The sequence below is a fragment of the Sinocyclocheilus anshuiensis genome, unplaced genomic scaffold, assembly GCF_001515605.1.
Source record: "Sinocyclocheilus anshuiensis isolate Anshui unplaced genomic scaffold, SAMN03320099.WGS_v1.1 scaffold86, whole genome shotgun sequence".
NCBI classification, from domain to species: Eukaryota; Metazoa; Chordata; class Actinopteri; order Cypriniformes; family Cyprinidae; genus Sinocyclocheilus; species Sinocyclocheilus anshuiensis.
The window spans coordinates 4,129,442-4,144,102 of record NW_015547662.1 but is presented as its reverse complement, the minus strand read 5'-3'; the positions used below and the strand labels follow the sequence as shown (position 1 = coordinate 4,144,102).

The 14,661-nt window shown below is 38.0% G+C and overlaps 1 protein-coding gene across 2 annotated transcripts in view; it reads left to right on the top strand.

Annotated features, from left to right (window-relative positions):
• The window catches only part of LOC107702397 (FERM and PDZ domain-containing protein 1-like), a 26,446-nt gene extending 13,865 nt beyond the window's left edge, over positions 1–12,581 (top strand). Inside the window, exons 6-17 of one of the 2 annotated variants that reach the window (XM_016504713.1) lie at positions 362–407; positions 1,162–1,266; positions 2,006–2,101; positions 2,887–3,012; positions 4,087–4,206; positions 4,919–5,055; positions 5,711–5,834; positions 6,438–6,530; positions 7,371–7,553; positions 7,664–7,808; positions 8,145–9,224; positions 9,382–12,581. In XM_016504713.1, the coding sequence (XP_016360199.1) occupies positions 362–407; positions 1,162–1,266; positions 2,006–2,101; positions 2,887–3,012; positions 4,087–4,206; positions 4,919–5,055; positions 5,711–5,834; positions 6,438–6,530; positions 7,371–7,553; positions 7,664–7,808; positions 8,145–9,224; positions 9,382–12,056 (4,930 nt within the window). In that variant the 3' untranslated portion in view covers positions 12,057–12,581. The remainder of the gene's footprint in view (positions 1–361; positions 408–1,161; positions 1,267–2,005; positions 2,102–2,886; positions 3,013–4,086; positions 4,207–4,918; positions 5,056–5,710; positions 5,835–6,437; positions 6,531–7,370; positions 7,554–7,663; positions 7,809–8,144; positions 9,225–9,381) is intronic. The other variant, XM_016504714.1, reaches the window with a different exon arrangement.
• The last annotated feature ends 2,080 nt before the right edge of the window (positions 12,582–14,661 follow it).

Sequence of the window (14,661 nt, the reverse complement as noted above, 5' to 3'; positions counted from 1 at the left end):
CAAGAAAACTTGCATTGTTCTAGGTTGCATTGTTCTATTTTTCTAGTATATATAGTGTGATATTGCTATGATATGGTAATGATTTGAATATGGTAATCATTCAGTACCATGATAACATCCCAAGATATTATCTGATATCTGATGCGGTTTCTGTAGCATGGTGCCTCCACAGTATCTTTTTGTAAGATAAAGAGGAAATACAGTTAGTTTGGTCTTTACCCAATATTTTAGTTCATTTTCATGGGGCCAAATTTATTATAAATTTGTATCTTCAGAACATATACTATATTAGGAAAAATCTGTTTACTCTAGCTGCATTTGTACCAGTAATTCTGCCATACTCTTTTTAATTTATTTACAGAGAATGTCAGAACACCATAATACTGACTGTCCTGAGAAATACTGTGGTAAGTGTATGTGCACAAGTTAGAGACTCTCTCTCTCTCTCTCTCTCTCTCTCTCTCTCTCTCTCTTACACTCTTGTTGTGTCTGAATGAGGTATGGCAGGAGGATGTGGTATTGTGCTGCATTATGGCAGCAGGAAGAAATGATGACCAAAAGTTTTTTTTTTATAATAATCAGGCCCAAAGGAAATCTGTGCCTACAGAGCTCAGCAGAAAGCTCCCTAAATTTCTGCTGAATTTGAAGTGCCTGGTAAAGTGCACATCTCCCATCCCTTATTTGTTCTTATTTTAAATATTTTGTTTAATTTGATTATGCTTTCAGCTTCCAATAACCCTGTTAAACACATTTTATCTTACATACATCTATTTAGCAGAATTCTGTTCATAAGGAAAGTATAAAAACAACAAAAAGATGCATGTGCAAGATTTCAGTCTGGGGTCTGGAGAACAAAACTAAAAAATCACAAAATGTATTTTAATAGTAAGAAATATCTGATGCGGTTTCTGTAGCATGGTGCCTCCACAGTATCTTTTTGTAAGATAAAGAGGAAATACAGTTAGTTTGGTCTCAGGACGTTTTGACGCCTCCCTGTTTGTAAATCTTACTTTATTTCTCAGTGACAGGTGTGTCACAGTCAATGCAGAGACATCATTCAATGCCAGTGCATTTTTGCAATGAATGTTTGTTGAAGGAATATGTCATTGAAGGTCAAACATGTCCATAATTATACTGTTTGTCATTATGGATGTGCTATAGGGGCCAAAGTCGTCCTTCATAACTCCAGAGAAGAGAGCCAAGCTGAAGTCAAACCCAGTTAAAGTGAGGTTTGCAGAGGAGGTGGTGGTCAATGGTCACTCACAGGTTTGACACATTTATGTTCATTCATGCTATGTTAATAATGGAGTATTCACATGTGCTTAATAACAAAAAGGAGATAAAGAGGGTGATTGATGAAATTAAAGAGAGAACATGAACAAAAGATGCACAACAATAGAGAGGCATTGAGAGGGAGAGCATTTGGCAGTCTACCCAGTCTTGGGCAAACCTCAGTCAATAATTTATCAGTAATTTATTCATTATTCAATTAACCGTTAATCAAAATCTTTGTGTAGCTGTGCTGACATGGTGTATAGTATAGCTGCAATTTATATAGGTGGGGGATTTATCATAAGTAATAGTTATGATAGAGCACCTTAAAGAAACAATCCACCTAAAAGTAAAAATATTATTATTTTATCATTATTTTTGAATGAACTGTTTCTTTAGGTGGACTGCTGTGAGGATGTTCATTTCCCCCGACCCGAGATGTTTTTAATTAACATCTAATTAAACAAACCCATTATCAAGCACACCACACAACTAAGGCAGTGATAAAACTGTTTATCTTTTTTTGTATGCAGCTTTTGGAGGGCTTAATCTTTTTAATATGATAATGAGACTGATAAAATTGGCTTAGCCAGAATTATTTTAACACTTTGTTGAAACAGGCAGTTGTTTGATTAATATAGCATGTGTGCTATCATTACTATGTATTTTACATATATTTTTATTTATAATAATTATATTGACCTTGGATCCTATATTGACCTCTGACCTCCAGGGAAACTCTCTGCTGTTCCTGCCAAATGTTCTGAAGGTCTATCTGGAGAATGGCCAAACGAAGGCTTTTAAATTAGAATCTAAAACCACTGTAAAGGTACTGTAGGCATATTTATTCGCTATAGTCTGATATGTTTATTTTCAGTCAGCATTAATTATATTGCCTGTTTTATAATGTTTATTGGCATCCAAATGCAAAAAAAGCAAAAAGTACAATGGTAAAACCATGTTTTTCAAACATGTTACATTTACAGTACTAGGGAATTTTTGGTAGTGTTATATACACTTCCATTCAAATGTTTGGGGTCAGTAAAATTAAATAAATACATTTATTCAGCAGGGATGCATTAAATTGATCAAAAGTGACAGTACAGGCATTTATAATGTTACAAAAGATTTCTGTTTCAAATAAATGCTGTTCTTTTGAGCTTGATTTCTGAAGTCTAGAGTAATGGCTGCAGAAAAGGCCTTTTTGGCATCACAGTAATAAACTACATTTTAAAATATATTAAAATCGAACCATTATTTTTCAATAAACAGATTGTTCAAAAAAATAGAACCATTATTTTAAATTATAATAATATTTTACTGTATGTTTGATCAAATAAAAATACTTTTTTCAAAATCATTTAAAAATCTTACCAACCCCAGACTTTTCAGTGTTAGTGTAAATATCACTGTACATGATTATGGCAATTATTCAGTACCATGGTATATATCAAAGTACCCAACATAACCATCTAATACCATCACTGTTCCATGGTACAGTCACAGTGCCCTACAAGGAAGGTCTTCTTAGCTTTAACAAGTGTTGTGCATTAAAATTCTGTATATAATTTCACATCCTTCATGTATCCTCTTATGAAATGTGTTTTCCATCAGGACATAGTGATGACTCTGAAGGAGAAACTCTCAATCAGCCGTATTGAACACTTCTCTCTGGTGCTGGAACAACAATACAGCATCAGCAAACTATATCTACTGCATGAGGAAGAGATTATTCAAAAAGTACACACACAAACATCACATGAAAATGCAAGTTATCATTTATTCATCCTCAAGTTGTTCTGAACCTGTGGGAGGGGAAAAAAAGTCATAAAAAGATTTTCAGTGATTATAACTTTCTTATAAGAAGCTGCAGAAATCCTTCTGCATATGGAGCGCTTTGATTCTTTCATGGTGCTTTTTTTTTAGATTTTGAGAGTCTGTGTTTGACAGAAAAAAACAAAGCCATACAGGTTTGGAACACCAAGTGAGTATAAATAAAAGAATCTTAATTTTGCGTGAAAATGTTCCTTTATCGACTACTTTTTTCAAAATCATTTAAAAATCTTACCAACCCCAGACTTTTCAGTGTTAGTGTAAATATCACTGTACATGATTATGGCAATTATTCAGTACCATGGTATATATCAAAGTACCCAACATAACCATCTAATACCATCACTGTTCCATGGTACAGTCACAGTGCCCTACAAGGAAGGTCTTCTTAGCTTTAACAAGTGTTGTGCATTAAAATTCTGTATATAATTTCACATCCTTCATGTATCCTCTTATGAAATGTGTTTTCCATCAGGACATAGTGATGACTCTGAAGGAGAAACTCTCAATCAGCCGTATTGAACACTTCTCTCTGGTGCTGGAACAACAATACAGCATCAGCAAACTATATCTACTGCATGAGGAAGAGATTATTCAAAAAGTACACACACAAACATCACATGAAAATGCAAGTTATCATTTATTCATCCTCAAGTTGTTCTGAACCTGTGGGAGGGGAAAAAAAGTCATAAAAAGATTTTCAGTGATTATAACTTTCTTATAAGAAGCTGCAGAAATCCTTCTGCATATGGAGCGCTTTGATTCTTTCATGGTGCTTTTTTTTTAGATTTTGAGAGTCTGTGTTTGACATAAAAAAACAAAGCCATACAGGTTTGGAACACCAAGTGAGTATAAATAAAAGAATCTTCATTTTGCGTGAAAATGTTCCTTTATCGACTTTAGTTCCTTCTTTCTACACTCATCTGTAATTGTTAAATGGCTCACATACAGTATGTATCTAATACTCTTTATGTGTGACAGGTGGTTGAAAAGAAGGAGACTCACGACTACAGGTGTCTGTTCCGTGTCTGCTTTCTACCTAGAGACTTCACCTGCATGCTCAAAGATGATCCTGTGGCCTTTGAGTATCTATACTTACAGGTGTGTGCTTGTGTCTGTGTATAAACATAGCATATATTTTTAAGTAATATCACCACTGATTGATGTTAGATTGTTTTTGAAGGAATAGTTTACCCCATAAATTTAACTTTGCTGAAAATTTCCTCACCCTCAGGCCATCTGAGATGTTTCTTCATCGGAAAGGATTTTGAGAAATTTACAGCACCTATACACAATAATCCTATACAGTACCTAATCACAATAATCCACAAGTATTAGTCCAGTAGATAATGGACTCATATTTTGACCAGAAGTGATTGTTGTGAAGAGAATAGCGAGAAAAGTGAAAAAAGAGAAAAGTGATGTAATGCTAAATTTCTCCAAATCTGATGAAGAAACAAACTCATCTACATCTTGGATGGCCTGAGCGTGAATAAAATGTTCATTTTAAAATTTTCAGCAAACTTTCATTTTTGGGTGAACTATTCCTTTAATGTAAAATACAGTCCTTTTTTGTGATGTATGTTTGTTTGCATACTTAGTTTGTAGACCCGTTTGTCCTCAAATGTGGGCTTATTGAGCTAATCAAAACAAAGCATCAATTGGAAAATTAATTCATAAACAAAGCAAAGATTGTTTTGGGTGTTAGTCAGTAGTCATAATTACCTTTATAATAAAACAATAGAAGTCTATGGTATGTCCCCATTTAAACATCTGAATGAATGTGTGTGTGTGTGTGTGTGTGTGTGTATAGAGCATAAGTGATGTATTGCAGGAAAGGTTTGCAGTGGAGATGAAATGTAATACAGCTCTCAGACTGGCTGCTCTACATGTTCAGGAAAAACTAGCCAGCAGTGGACAATCCCTTAAAACACCACTGAAGGCCATCATGTGAGTACACACACACACACAATAACACTGTGCCGTAAGTGTCCATACTATTTCCAGTAATATAAGAAAGCTTGCTGCTGCATTTTTCTAGTCATTGTTCTTAGTAAATACACTGCTATTGAAATGTTTGAGGTCAATAAGATTTTTATTTAAAGAAATTAATACGCATTCATAGGTATATGAATAAGTAGTATTTGATGAAAATGTATGGGATTTCCTTTTCATCAAAATGCATATGAAAATGTATTAAATTGGACAAAATTGAACTTCTATCATGGAATCATGGGGGAAAACATTATCCACAACAGTCGTGATAATAATTAGAAATGTTTCTTTAGCATCAATTCAGTATATTAGAATGATTTCTGAAGGGTCATGTGACACTGAAGACTGGAGTAATGAAAATTCAGCTTTAATCACAGCAATAAATTACATTTGAACATATATTCACATAGAAAACAGTTGTTTTAAAGCTGACGAACGTTCTAAGGTGTGCAATTATTTTCAGGGAAACGCCCCGGGAACGTAGTTCCAGGCAGCTCTGGACCGCATTACATTATTATTTTGCCATTAACACGTACATTTCAGTGCCACTATACTGCACAACCCTAAAGTGTGTATAACACTATTCTGTCTGTACTATTTCTGTCTGAAGGAAGGAGTGGGGTATTGAAAGCTTTGTGTCCCACACCTTACTGCGAAACATGAGAGAGAAGGACTTGAAGAAAGCCATCAGTTACCACGTGAAAAAGATTCTGTCTCAGGAGCCCAAACAAAAGGTGTGTGCATAAATGATTTACAAGAATGTAAATCATGTACATAATATACAGTAAACTGTAAAATTAAAAACCTGTGGCAGTATGTGCCTGTCACGGAAACGGGTGTGTGGAGGCAGGCAGGACGACGAGGACGACAAGGATTCCAATAATGACATTTATTGTAGACACAACAAGGCAGGTTCAGGTAGGTGAGACACACACTCGGGGTAACATTAACAATAACCGACACCAATGCTCAGACAGACAGGAACTAATATGGGGTGAATAATTAGAGGCAGACAGGTGAGCACAATGATGGTTATTAACTAATGATTAGACGGGCTAAACCAACACAAAGGGAAGAAACCACAACAAACAGTCCACAGGGGCGTTACAGTGCCAGGGATGATTTTAAATTGTTTTTTGATATATGCCTTATTACTGAATGATACCAAATCAAGGTTCAGTATGATGGTTTTTACTCATGGTTCATGAGAAAAAATCCATAGTATTGCCATGGTACATGGTACAAAACAAAAAGGTTTTAGAATTATTATTTTTGTATTCTTTGAAAGTGAAGTACAGTATGACATGTATTACATTATTTTCAATGTGTTTTCATAGGTGATCTCAGTGGATCAAGCTAGACTGAACTACATGAATGAGATGTCTGAAGTCAAGTCCTATGGAGGAAAGGCTTTTAGTGCCACTATGATGGTAAGAGATGCATTCTGAGTCTTAATAGCCACTTTCAAACATGAAATCCATTAAACTGCAGTAAAAGTTTGACAGTAAATGTACTCCACCTGCATTTACACATGCAATGGTTTTACATCTTTCATCCGTTTCACATACTCTCACTCACACATCAGCACCAAAATGGCATTTCAGATGTCAGAGAGTCAAAGAGAGCTAACAGTCATTTCTTTAAAAAAAAAAAACCTTTCTCACTGACACCAAACTTTTGAACAGTAGTGTATTTTTTCATGTTTTAGTGACTGTATACATGTGAGAAAATATATATTTAATTTTCACTAAACATTAAGCTTTCTTTAAGAAAGCATAGACAATTAATAAATTATTTGTTAGATATTTACTGTGGAATAATAACTTGAATACATAGAACGCTATAAATTCATGAACACACTTTCACTAGAAAACAATGGCACAAAACTACTGTCATAATTTTCATAAACCCATTCTAACTGATACTTCAAAGACCATCACAACTAATTCTTACAATTTCAAATAAATGTTGCAATTTCACATAAATAATTTTACATAAATGTAAATGCAGATAACTTTAACTTAATGATGTTTGCTTGGCATAAAAAGTCAAGTAAAGATGAGTGAATGTGAGATGTGAAATGCAGTGGACCATTGTTGGCTTTTCATACAAATGTTCGTAACAACCCTTTTGGTTTATCCCCCATCCTTCCTTCATTTTTTGCTGCTGTCCATTCTTTCATATATCAGTCTTCATTTATCACATATCTTTCTTTCACTCTCCCTGTCTCTCTCTCTCTATATACTGTATATCTCTCTCTGTTTAACTAGCTGCAGGACAGGGAGTCAACAGTGAGTTTGTTGGTGGGAGCTCAGTATGGGGTGAGTCAGGTGATCAACCACAAGCTGAGCATCATGACCACCCTAACTGAATTCAGCTCTATTACCAGAGTGGAATTATTACCTGAGTCTGACAGAGTTAGTCTGGTCAAGATCTACCTGCAGGATATAAAGGTATATAATATACAGTACATACTCATACTCACATCTACATATATTTACACTCAGTATAATCCTTTCATTGCTCTATTTCTTTAACATTGTCAAACTTTTCCTGTCTTCAGCCAATAACCTTGCTGATGGAGTCCGTGGCAGCTAAAGATTTATTGTGTCTAGTTGCTGGATACTGCAGACTTCTCGTGGACCCCCAGATCTGTGTGTTCCCCTGGTCAGATCATTCAAAGGGCCACCGAATATCAGCAGAGGAAGGTACTGAATTACTGAATTCTTTGGTCTGGCAAAGTAACAATGTTCTAAAAATAGCAAGTTGTGATATTAGGTTACATAGAATTTTTAACAGTGGAAACTGTTTGCATCTTAGCAGTGCCTATAAAATCACAAGGTATATGACATTTATGTCATTATTGTGAGAAAAAATTGTGACAAACACATTTGGAACTAACTGTGGGTAGCGAGTATCAGCCGAGGAAGGGATTGTCTGTTAAGGAACTGTGAAAAATGTGACCACTGTTTGCATGTTGACAAAGAAAATGTTCACAGTGTGATTTATCTTAATTTTGTCTGTGCTTCTGCCATTGTGTACAGGTTATGTGTCACACTGTGGCAGTGACTCTGACGACTCAGACACAGACGTGGATGCTCTCCTTGCTCATGTTGCTAGCACTGCCAAAAGCAACAACACAGCAGATAAACCCAGTAATAAGCTACCAGAAGAAACTGAAAAAGCACAAAGATACATGGACAAAGATGAAGAGGTGGAGAAGGAAGGATGCAAAGAAGAGGAGGTGGTTGAGAAGAAGGAAAGGGAGGAGGACAAAGAAACCATCCATCAGTCTATAAATGGTAATAATGGAAAGACAGTAGAAATAGACGATGAGAGTGTAGGCACAGAAAAGGAAAACAAAGAGCAAGAGAAAAAGCCTGAACAACCTCAGTGTGTCATCATTGTCGATGACCCATCATCTGAAGCATCTGATTCATACCAAACTGAGTCACATTTCATGACCAGCATGTCCAGTGACTCTATAGATGCCCTAGAGGAGGACGACCTCATGACCTACTTTTCTACCAGACGCCCATGCCATTTACCAGTGAAAGATTCTTACTGCTGTGAAGATCGCTATTCACCATCATTGTCTCCACGGCAACCGTACAGCAAAGATTCTCACTCCCAAAGTGACCTGTGCTCTGCTGATTCCCATTGTGAACCTGATATTGACCAATTATTTTGCTTTCCTGCACTCTCAAATATTGCTGAATGTCTACCTAGTCCCCCTGCAGCCAGTGAAGAGGAGGACTGTGAGGAGCTGGGAATAGAGGATGAAAAACATGAAAAGGGGTCACCTGCAAAATGTCCTGGAAGCACCCTAGCTCCTCCTGTGGACTATGTGTTCACATTTGAACAAGGAGACACTAGACACTATTACAATATCTGCACCAATGTTACCCCAGACAGTGCACAGAGCCTTCCACGACCTCACTCTCCTTCCGGTCCTATGGAAACACAACCAGATCGGGAAAGAGGGGAAGCAAATCAGAGAGAAACAGTGACAATTTTTCAACCCCCACCAGGGTTTGGAGACAGCAGTTCAGAGGACGAGTTCTTTGACGCTCAGGAAAGATTCACACCAGCTGAAGAAACCTCTTCAACAGCCATGACAAGAGGTAAGACATAGGGGAGATTCTCCATGAAATGTTCTCAAAATATTTCTATAACATGTTGTAGAAGTTAAAGAATTGAGTAAAGCATATGAAAAATAGTCATGTGGAGTTTTGCCAACAAATACTCACCAAATGTATTTGCTGATATTTCTCTTTATAGAAGATTCTGAACAGTCAAGCACCATATTACAGACACTAAGCCTGAGGGAGATTGGCATCTGTGCAAGTGAACAGGAGGCAGAAGAGAAGAAACAAAAGGAGGAAGATAAAATGGTTACACAAGTTGAATTGTCAAATTTCAATAAAAGATCCAAAAAGCGTCGCTCATTCATGGAAACAAATTACACATCCCTGGTATCATTCCCAGAACAGGATCATTTAGATAACAGCTATGGAAATAGCATCCCGAACTATGGTTCTATATCAATTAACCAAGGTGCTGGCCGAATGGCATGTTTTGAAGGTGGATGCTCAGATCAAGGTCCATGTCCAACAGTCTCATCCCTAACTGATTCTGAAGGAGAACCAGCGCAACTGGAATCCAAACCCATCAACCCGTCCAAAGTCAATGGATCAGGACCACATAATCCCACTGATACACAAGTGGGATCACACTCAAACAAATCATATCAGCGGAAACAGCAACTTATAGAGATGGAACCAGATTCCATGGAGTTCAAATCAGTCAATGAACTAATGTCTACTGCATCGCCAGCTATAGTAGCAGTATGCTCCCACATGAACCTACAGGATAAAGGAAGCACCAGTAACCATAGCAGAGATGATCAAGAGGAGGGTACAGTGGGAGGTCTATTTGAGAGACTGTTTGGAGACCACTTGTTCTTTGATATGTCTAAAGGACAGTGTGATAGCAGTGTTTTATTTGGTCAAAGAGATCAGGTAACCAAACAAATGGAAGATTTTTTCCAAGGCAGTTCAGTGACTCAAAAGAGCAGCTCACTGCCAAGACTAGGCCAGATATCCCCATCAAGTTTACCCTACTTCCATGTCCCGAGCATATCATACACCACAAGCCCTGATGTAGACAGAGACGACGGTTTTGTACATCTACAATTTGGGATGGGTAACCACTCAGTGGAGCCAACAGAGAGGACCAGGAGTCAGAGTATGTCTGCATCTTTTGGTAGTGGGCCATCAAGGCACTTAATTTCCCAGCGAGTCAGAGGACCAGAATTTGATGAAACTGACAATAATTGTGACCCTTCACTCCAAGAACTGTCTTCTGGTGTTCCGTCTTATGAACCAGCCCAAAGCTTCCTTCTTACACCCTGTTCATCCGGCATCCTTGGGCGACTCTCTGCCTCAACATTGCGGGGAAAGATCCAGAACCTTCCCCTCTACTTATCACGTTCCCAGGAAATGCTAAATGGCAGTTCTGATGGCAATGGCAATGTTAAACCTGTGAGAAGACTTTCAGAAATACAACTACAAAAAAATGAAGTTGAAGTAGCAAAAGAGGCAACTGAGGATGTGACGTTGAATGAAGGTTCTCCTGAAGTTACAGAGGTAAAAGTGGTTACCATAGTATCTGAAGAGGTCACTGAGGTCATTGAGGAGGTAAGAGAGGTCAGCCACATTGGCCTCAAAGCATGTGGACAGCTGAAAACCGAAACTGAACCTAAAGAGTTTTCTGGAATAGCCATAGGGGAGTTTTCTGGAATGTGCTCCAAGGCAGACAACTCTCTCCAAGTCAGCCCCTCATCCGTAGTGGTTACAACACAGAACTTAAACGGACCCTGGGGGGTGGTAACGTCTAGTGGGTTACAAGAATGTAGCCACCCACCCTCAAGCACAACACCCCATAACTTTACCTCTAGCTGTGGGGTTTTCGCAAACTGCCAGTCCAAACCTACCATAGCCCAGCCAAAATCCTTGCCCAGCCCAAATCAACATGAGAAACCAGACCTTAGCTGCAGCTCGGTACTGGCTATGGGGTGTGAGACTGTAATGGAGGGTGCTCAGACACCTTTAGAGGTCTGCCATACAGTATACACCAACTGTTTCAGTGGAGTTCTTGACAGCGCCAGCTTCGATGATGAACTCACAGTATATGAGTTTTCCCGCAGAACGAGCCAGGGTGAAACAAGGGATGCTGTGCTGAAATCTGTCCCTCCTTCCTCCCTCTCTGCATCCCCTGCATCTTTCTCTCCATCTTCTCCATTGCCCTCATTCCCACATCTAGTACCGCCTGCATCTTCATCTACAGAACTCAGTCCCCTTCTGTCTCCATTGGATGCTCCTGACTGCTTCCTTTCGGACCCTCATGAAGATATCATCACTTCGTTGCTGACTCGTCGATATCCCCTACCACCAACAGGATTCCTTTCTTTGCAAAGGGATGTGGATACCCTCTTAAATGTCCTTGCTGGCGCTATGAAAAACCAAGATGGGGTCCACAAGCACACCAGGGATACCTGTGTGGCTCACTTTTCAGAGAACAAAAGGCAATTACATGCAGAGGCTCGGGGGCTTTTAGCTGGATGCCAACGCGTGGTCAGAGTTGGGCAGACGCCAGAGGAAACACTTCAATCATTGTCTGAAAGCTTCCGCTCACTGGTACAGCTGACAAGTGTGTGTTTATGTTTCTCTAACTGCCAGCGATGCAGGGAGCGCCATGCCCAAGCACTTACCGGACTAGCAAGTGTTGCAAAAACTTATCAGGGCTTTGCTCGGGCAGCAGAGCTAGTAGGAAGTGTTACCGAAAGAAAGACTTGTCATGATCTCAGTATTAAACTTCTGGCTCGCCAGTGCACTGCGCTAACGACCTCAGTCTTCTGCCTCACCCAGCTCTTTCGCACTCTCACTGCCCTTTAGTGTTGTCAAAAGTACCGATGTCGGTACCAGTCGGTACTGAAATTTAAAAAATGTGACGATACTAGCATTTTCCGCTAGCATTTTGAGAGCTGTTGTGTGGATTTTCAAACACCTCTGATCGGTCATTGTGTTCACGCACTCCTGTGTGTATCTGTGAAAGCTCTCAGTGAAGAGTGTAAAGCGATGATCATTGTAGCCAATCACAGATGAGTGTGAGAACACAATGGCCAATCAGAGGTGTTTGAGACTCCACACAACAGTGCTCAAAATGCTAGCGGGAAATGCTGGTATCGTCACATTTTTGAAATTTCAGTTCCGACTGGTACCGACATTGGTACTTTTGACAAAACTACTGCCCTTTGACCTTTCAATAGTTAAATTGAGTATTTTTTCCCCCCAAAACGGCAAGAAACCTGTCAGAATAACTCAAATGTGGTTCAAATAGACCTGTTGTGGTATAGAACATCAACATTGAGGCAGTGTCCAAGCCATAACAGTAATAAGCGTGCACTATACACTCACACATATACAGACACTGAAACATAAAACCTGCCATTTAAATGTTTTGAATGGATTAGCCTAAAATGACAACTGTACTGAGACCAGAATTTCTAAACAGGGTATTAAACAGCTTGTTTTACAGTATTTATATGTTGGATATAAGAATTTAGTATTGAATGTAATTCTAAACCATAACTGTCTTTGTTCTATGGTTGTCAGTAACTGATTCTGCTTCATGAGGAAAGCATAGACAGGGATTTTGCATAATGTATATTCCAACATTCTCTGCTTTCTTTCTCATATTTGCTCTCTTTTGCTTGCTTTCTCACTACCGTTCTCACCAGTGTTATGCACATACAGTATATACTCTTCTCTATGCTATACCTATATTGTCTATTAGGGAATGTTATAAAAACCTTTCTGCAGTAATGGCCTGGGTTATAAATGTTTACTAAATACAAACAATATTTTACTTGAGTTGCCAGTAACGTTATTATGTGTTCCTTTCGAAGAATATACCAAAGCCTATGGATGAATGATTTTGCAGTGAATGCAGATTCATTCAAAAGATTCTACATTGACTTTTGCACATGCTTTAGAGTTATGACTTCAGGAAGCGGGGTTTATTTAGACCATTAGATAATTTTGTGGGAAAATAATAGTTTAATTTTTGCTGCCATGGATTTATTTTTCACCGATGAGTTATTCCTTTTTAGTCATTCCTCCCCCTATAATTTTCCAGAATTCACAAAACACTGCTCACATAATCATACACCAATTATAGAAAATGTTTCAAAGGTGACATGGAAAATTACAAATTTGAGTGTGACAAAATATCAAATTTCAAATTAATTTACCTACCAGTAAGTGTCTGAATACCAAAAAGCTGCCATCCACTCTCTTCCTATAAGGCATGCTGTAAGCCATAGACATACTGTATACCTTGGGAATAGTGGGCTGCATGTAAAAAGGAATGCATGATTGAAAGAATGACCAGTGAGTGAATGAATGCTTATAGCAATGAAAACCGGCTTTGTAATGCAGTATTCACCCAATTAAAATGACATCTAAATGACTGGAGAATGTATGTTTTATTAATTAGACTTTACACCGTTCTTTTCCATTAGTGCCAACGCATATTAAAAATCCTCTATTGCATCAACTCTGGCTAGCAGTCAGATTTTTATTTTTATTTGTATTTTTTATGCTGCTGACCGATATGTGACACTGACATCTAGCGGCATGAGTGTTGCACTCGAAAGTGGTGGCAGATGAACACAAGCATGAAGGGGCGGGGTTTAGGAGGACTAAATGATTGGAGAAGTACTGCATACTCAACCAGAGAGAAGTCTAGTTATTTTCTCCGGAAGGTGCAGTTATGACTTTACAGGTTGAATTTTCATTTAATGCAGACTTGAACATGGCGGCTCCTATGAGGCAGCCCCAGCTACTTGTAAGTCAAGTTTTATTAGGTTACTAATATGAAGTCTTCATTTAAAAAAATTCTCAAAAGTATTTGTGAAATGCCAATATAACATACACACAACTTATGGATATTCAGTCTAAATAACCAGCATTTTCTAACTTTTCACACATTTTTGCACATCACGATGAAGTCGAATAACTTATTTCAGAGCTCCTTGTTCACAGATTTATTACAGATGAGGCTGTAAATGTTTGCTATGCCTAACATCCCCAGCGTTAGTAAATAATGACATAATATATTCCTCCGTGACATGTGTAAACACTATATGCATTTCATTTAACACACAATGATCTTGCATAGTAACAACTATATATATATTTTTTTCATATATATGCTTACAGGTATATATGCATGTGGCTATTACATAGACTGTAAAAAAAATATTTAGTTTTATTGACTTTCAAAAACAAACCCACCCGGAAATATATTCACTAGAGCAAAAAAAAAGTGTGACAACTAGCCGGGTCTTCCGAACAAACGCAAAAAAAAAAAGTAAAATTAAGGTAGCAGCCCAATCATATCTGAATTTCTGTTTTATTCTAACCATTAGCCAGTAATAACGCACCTTCTTATTTTAGAGAGAAAAATAATAGCTCCACTAACGCAGAAGGACTTTTA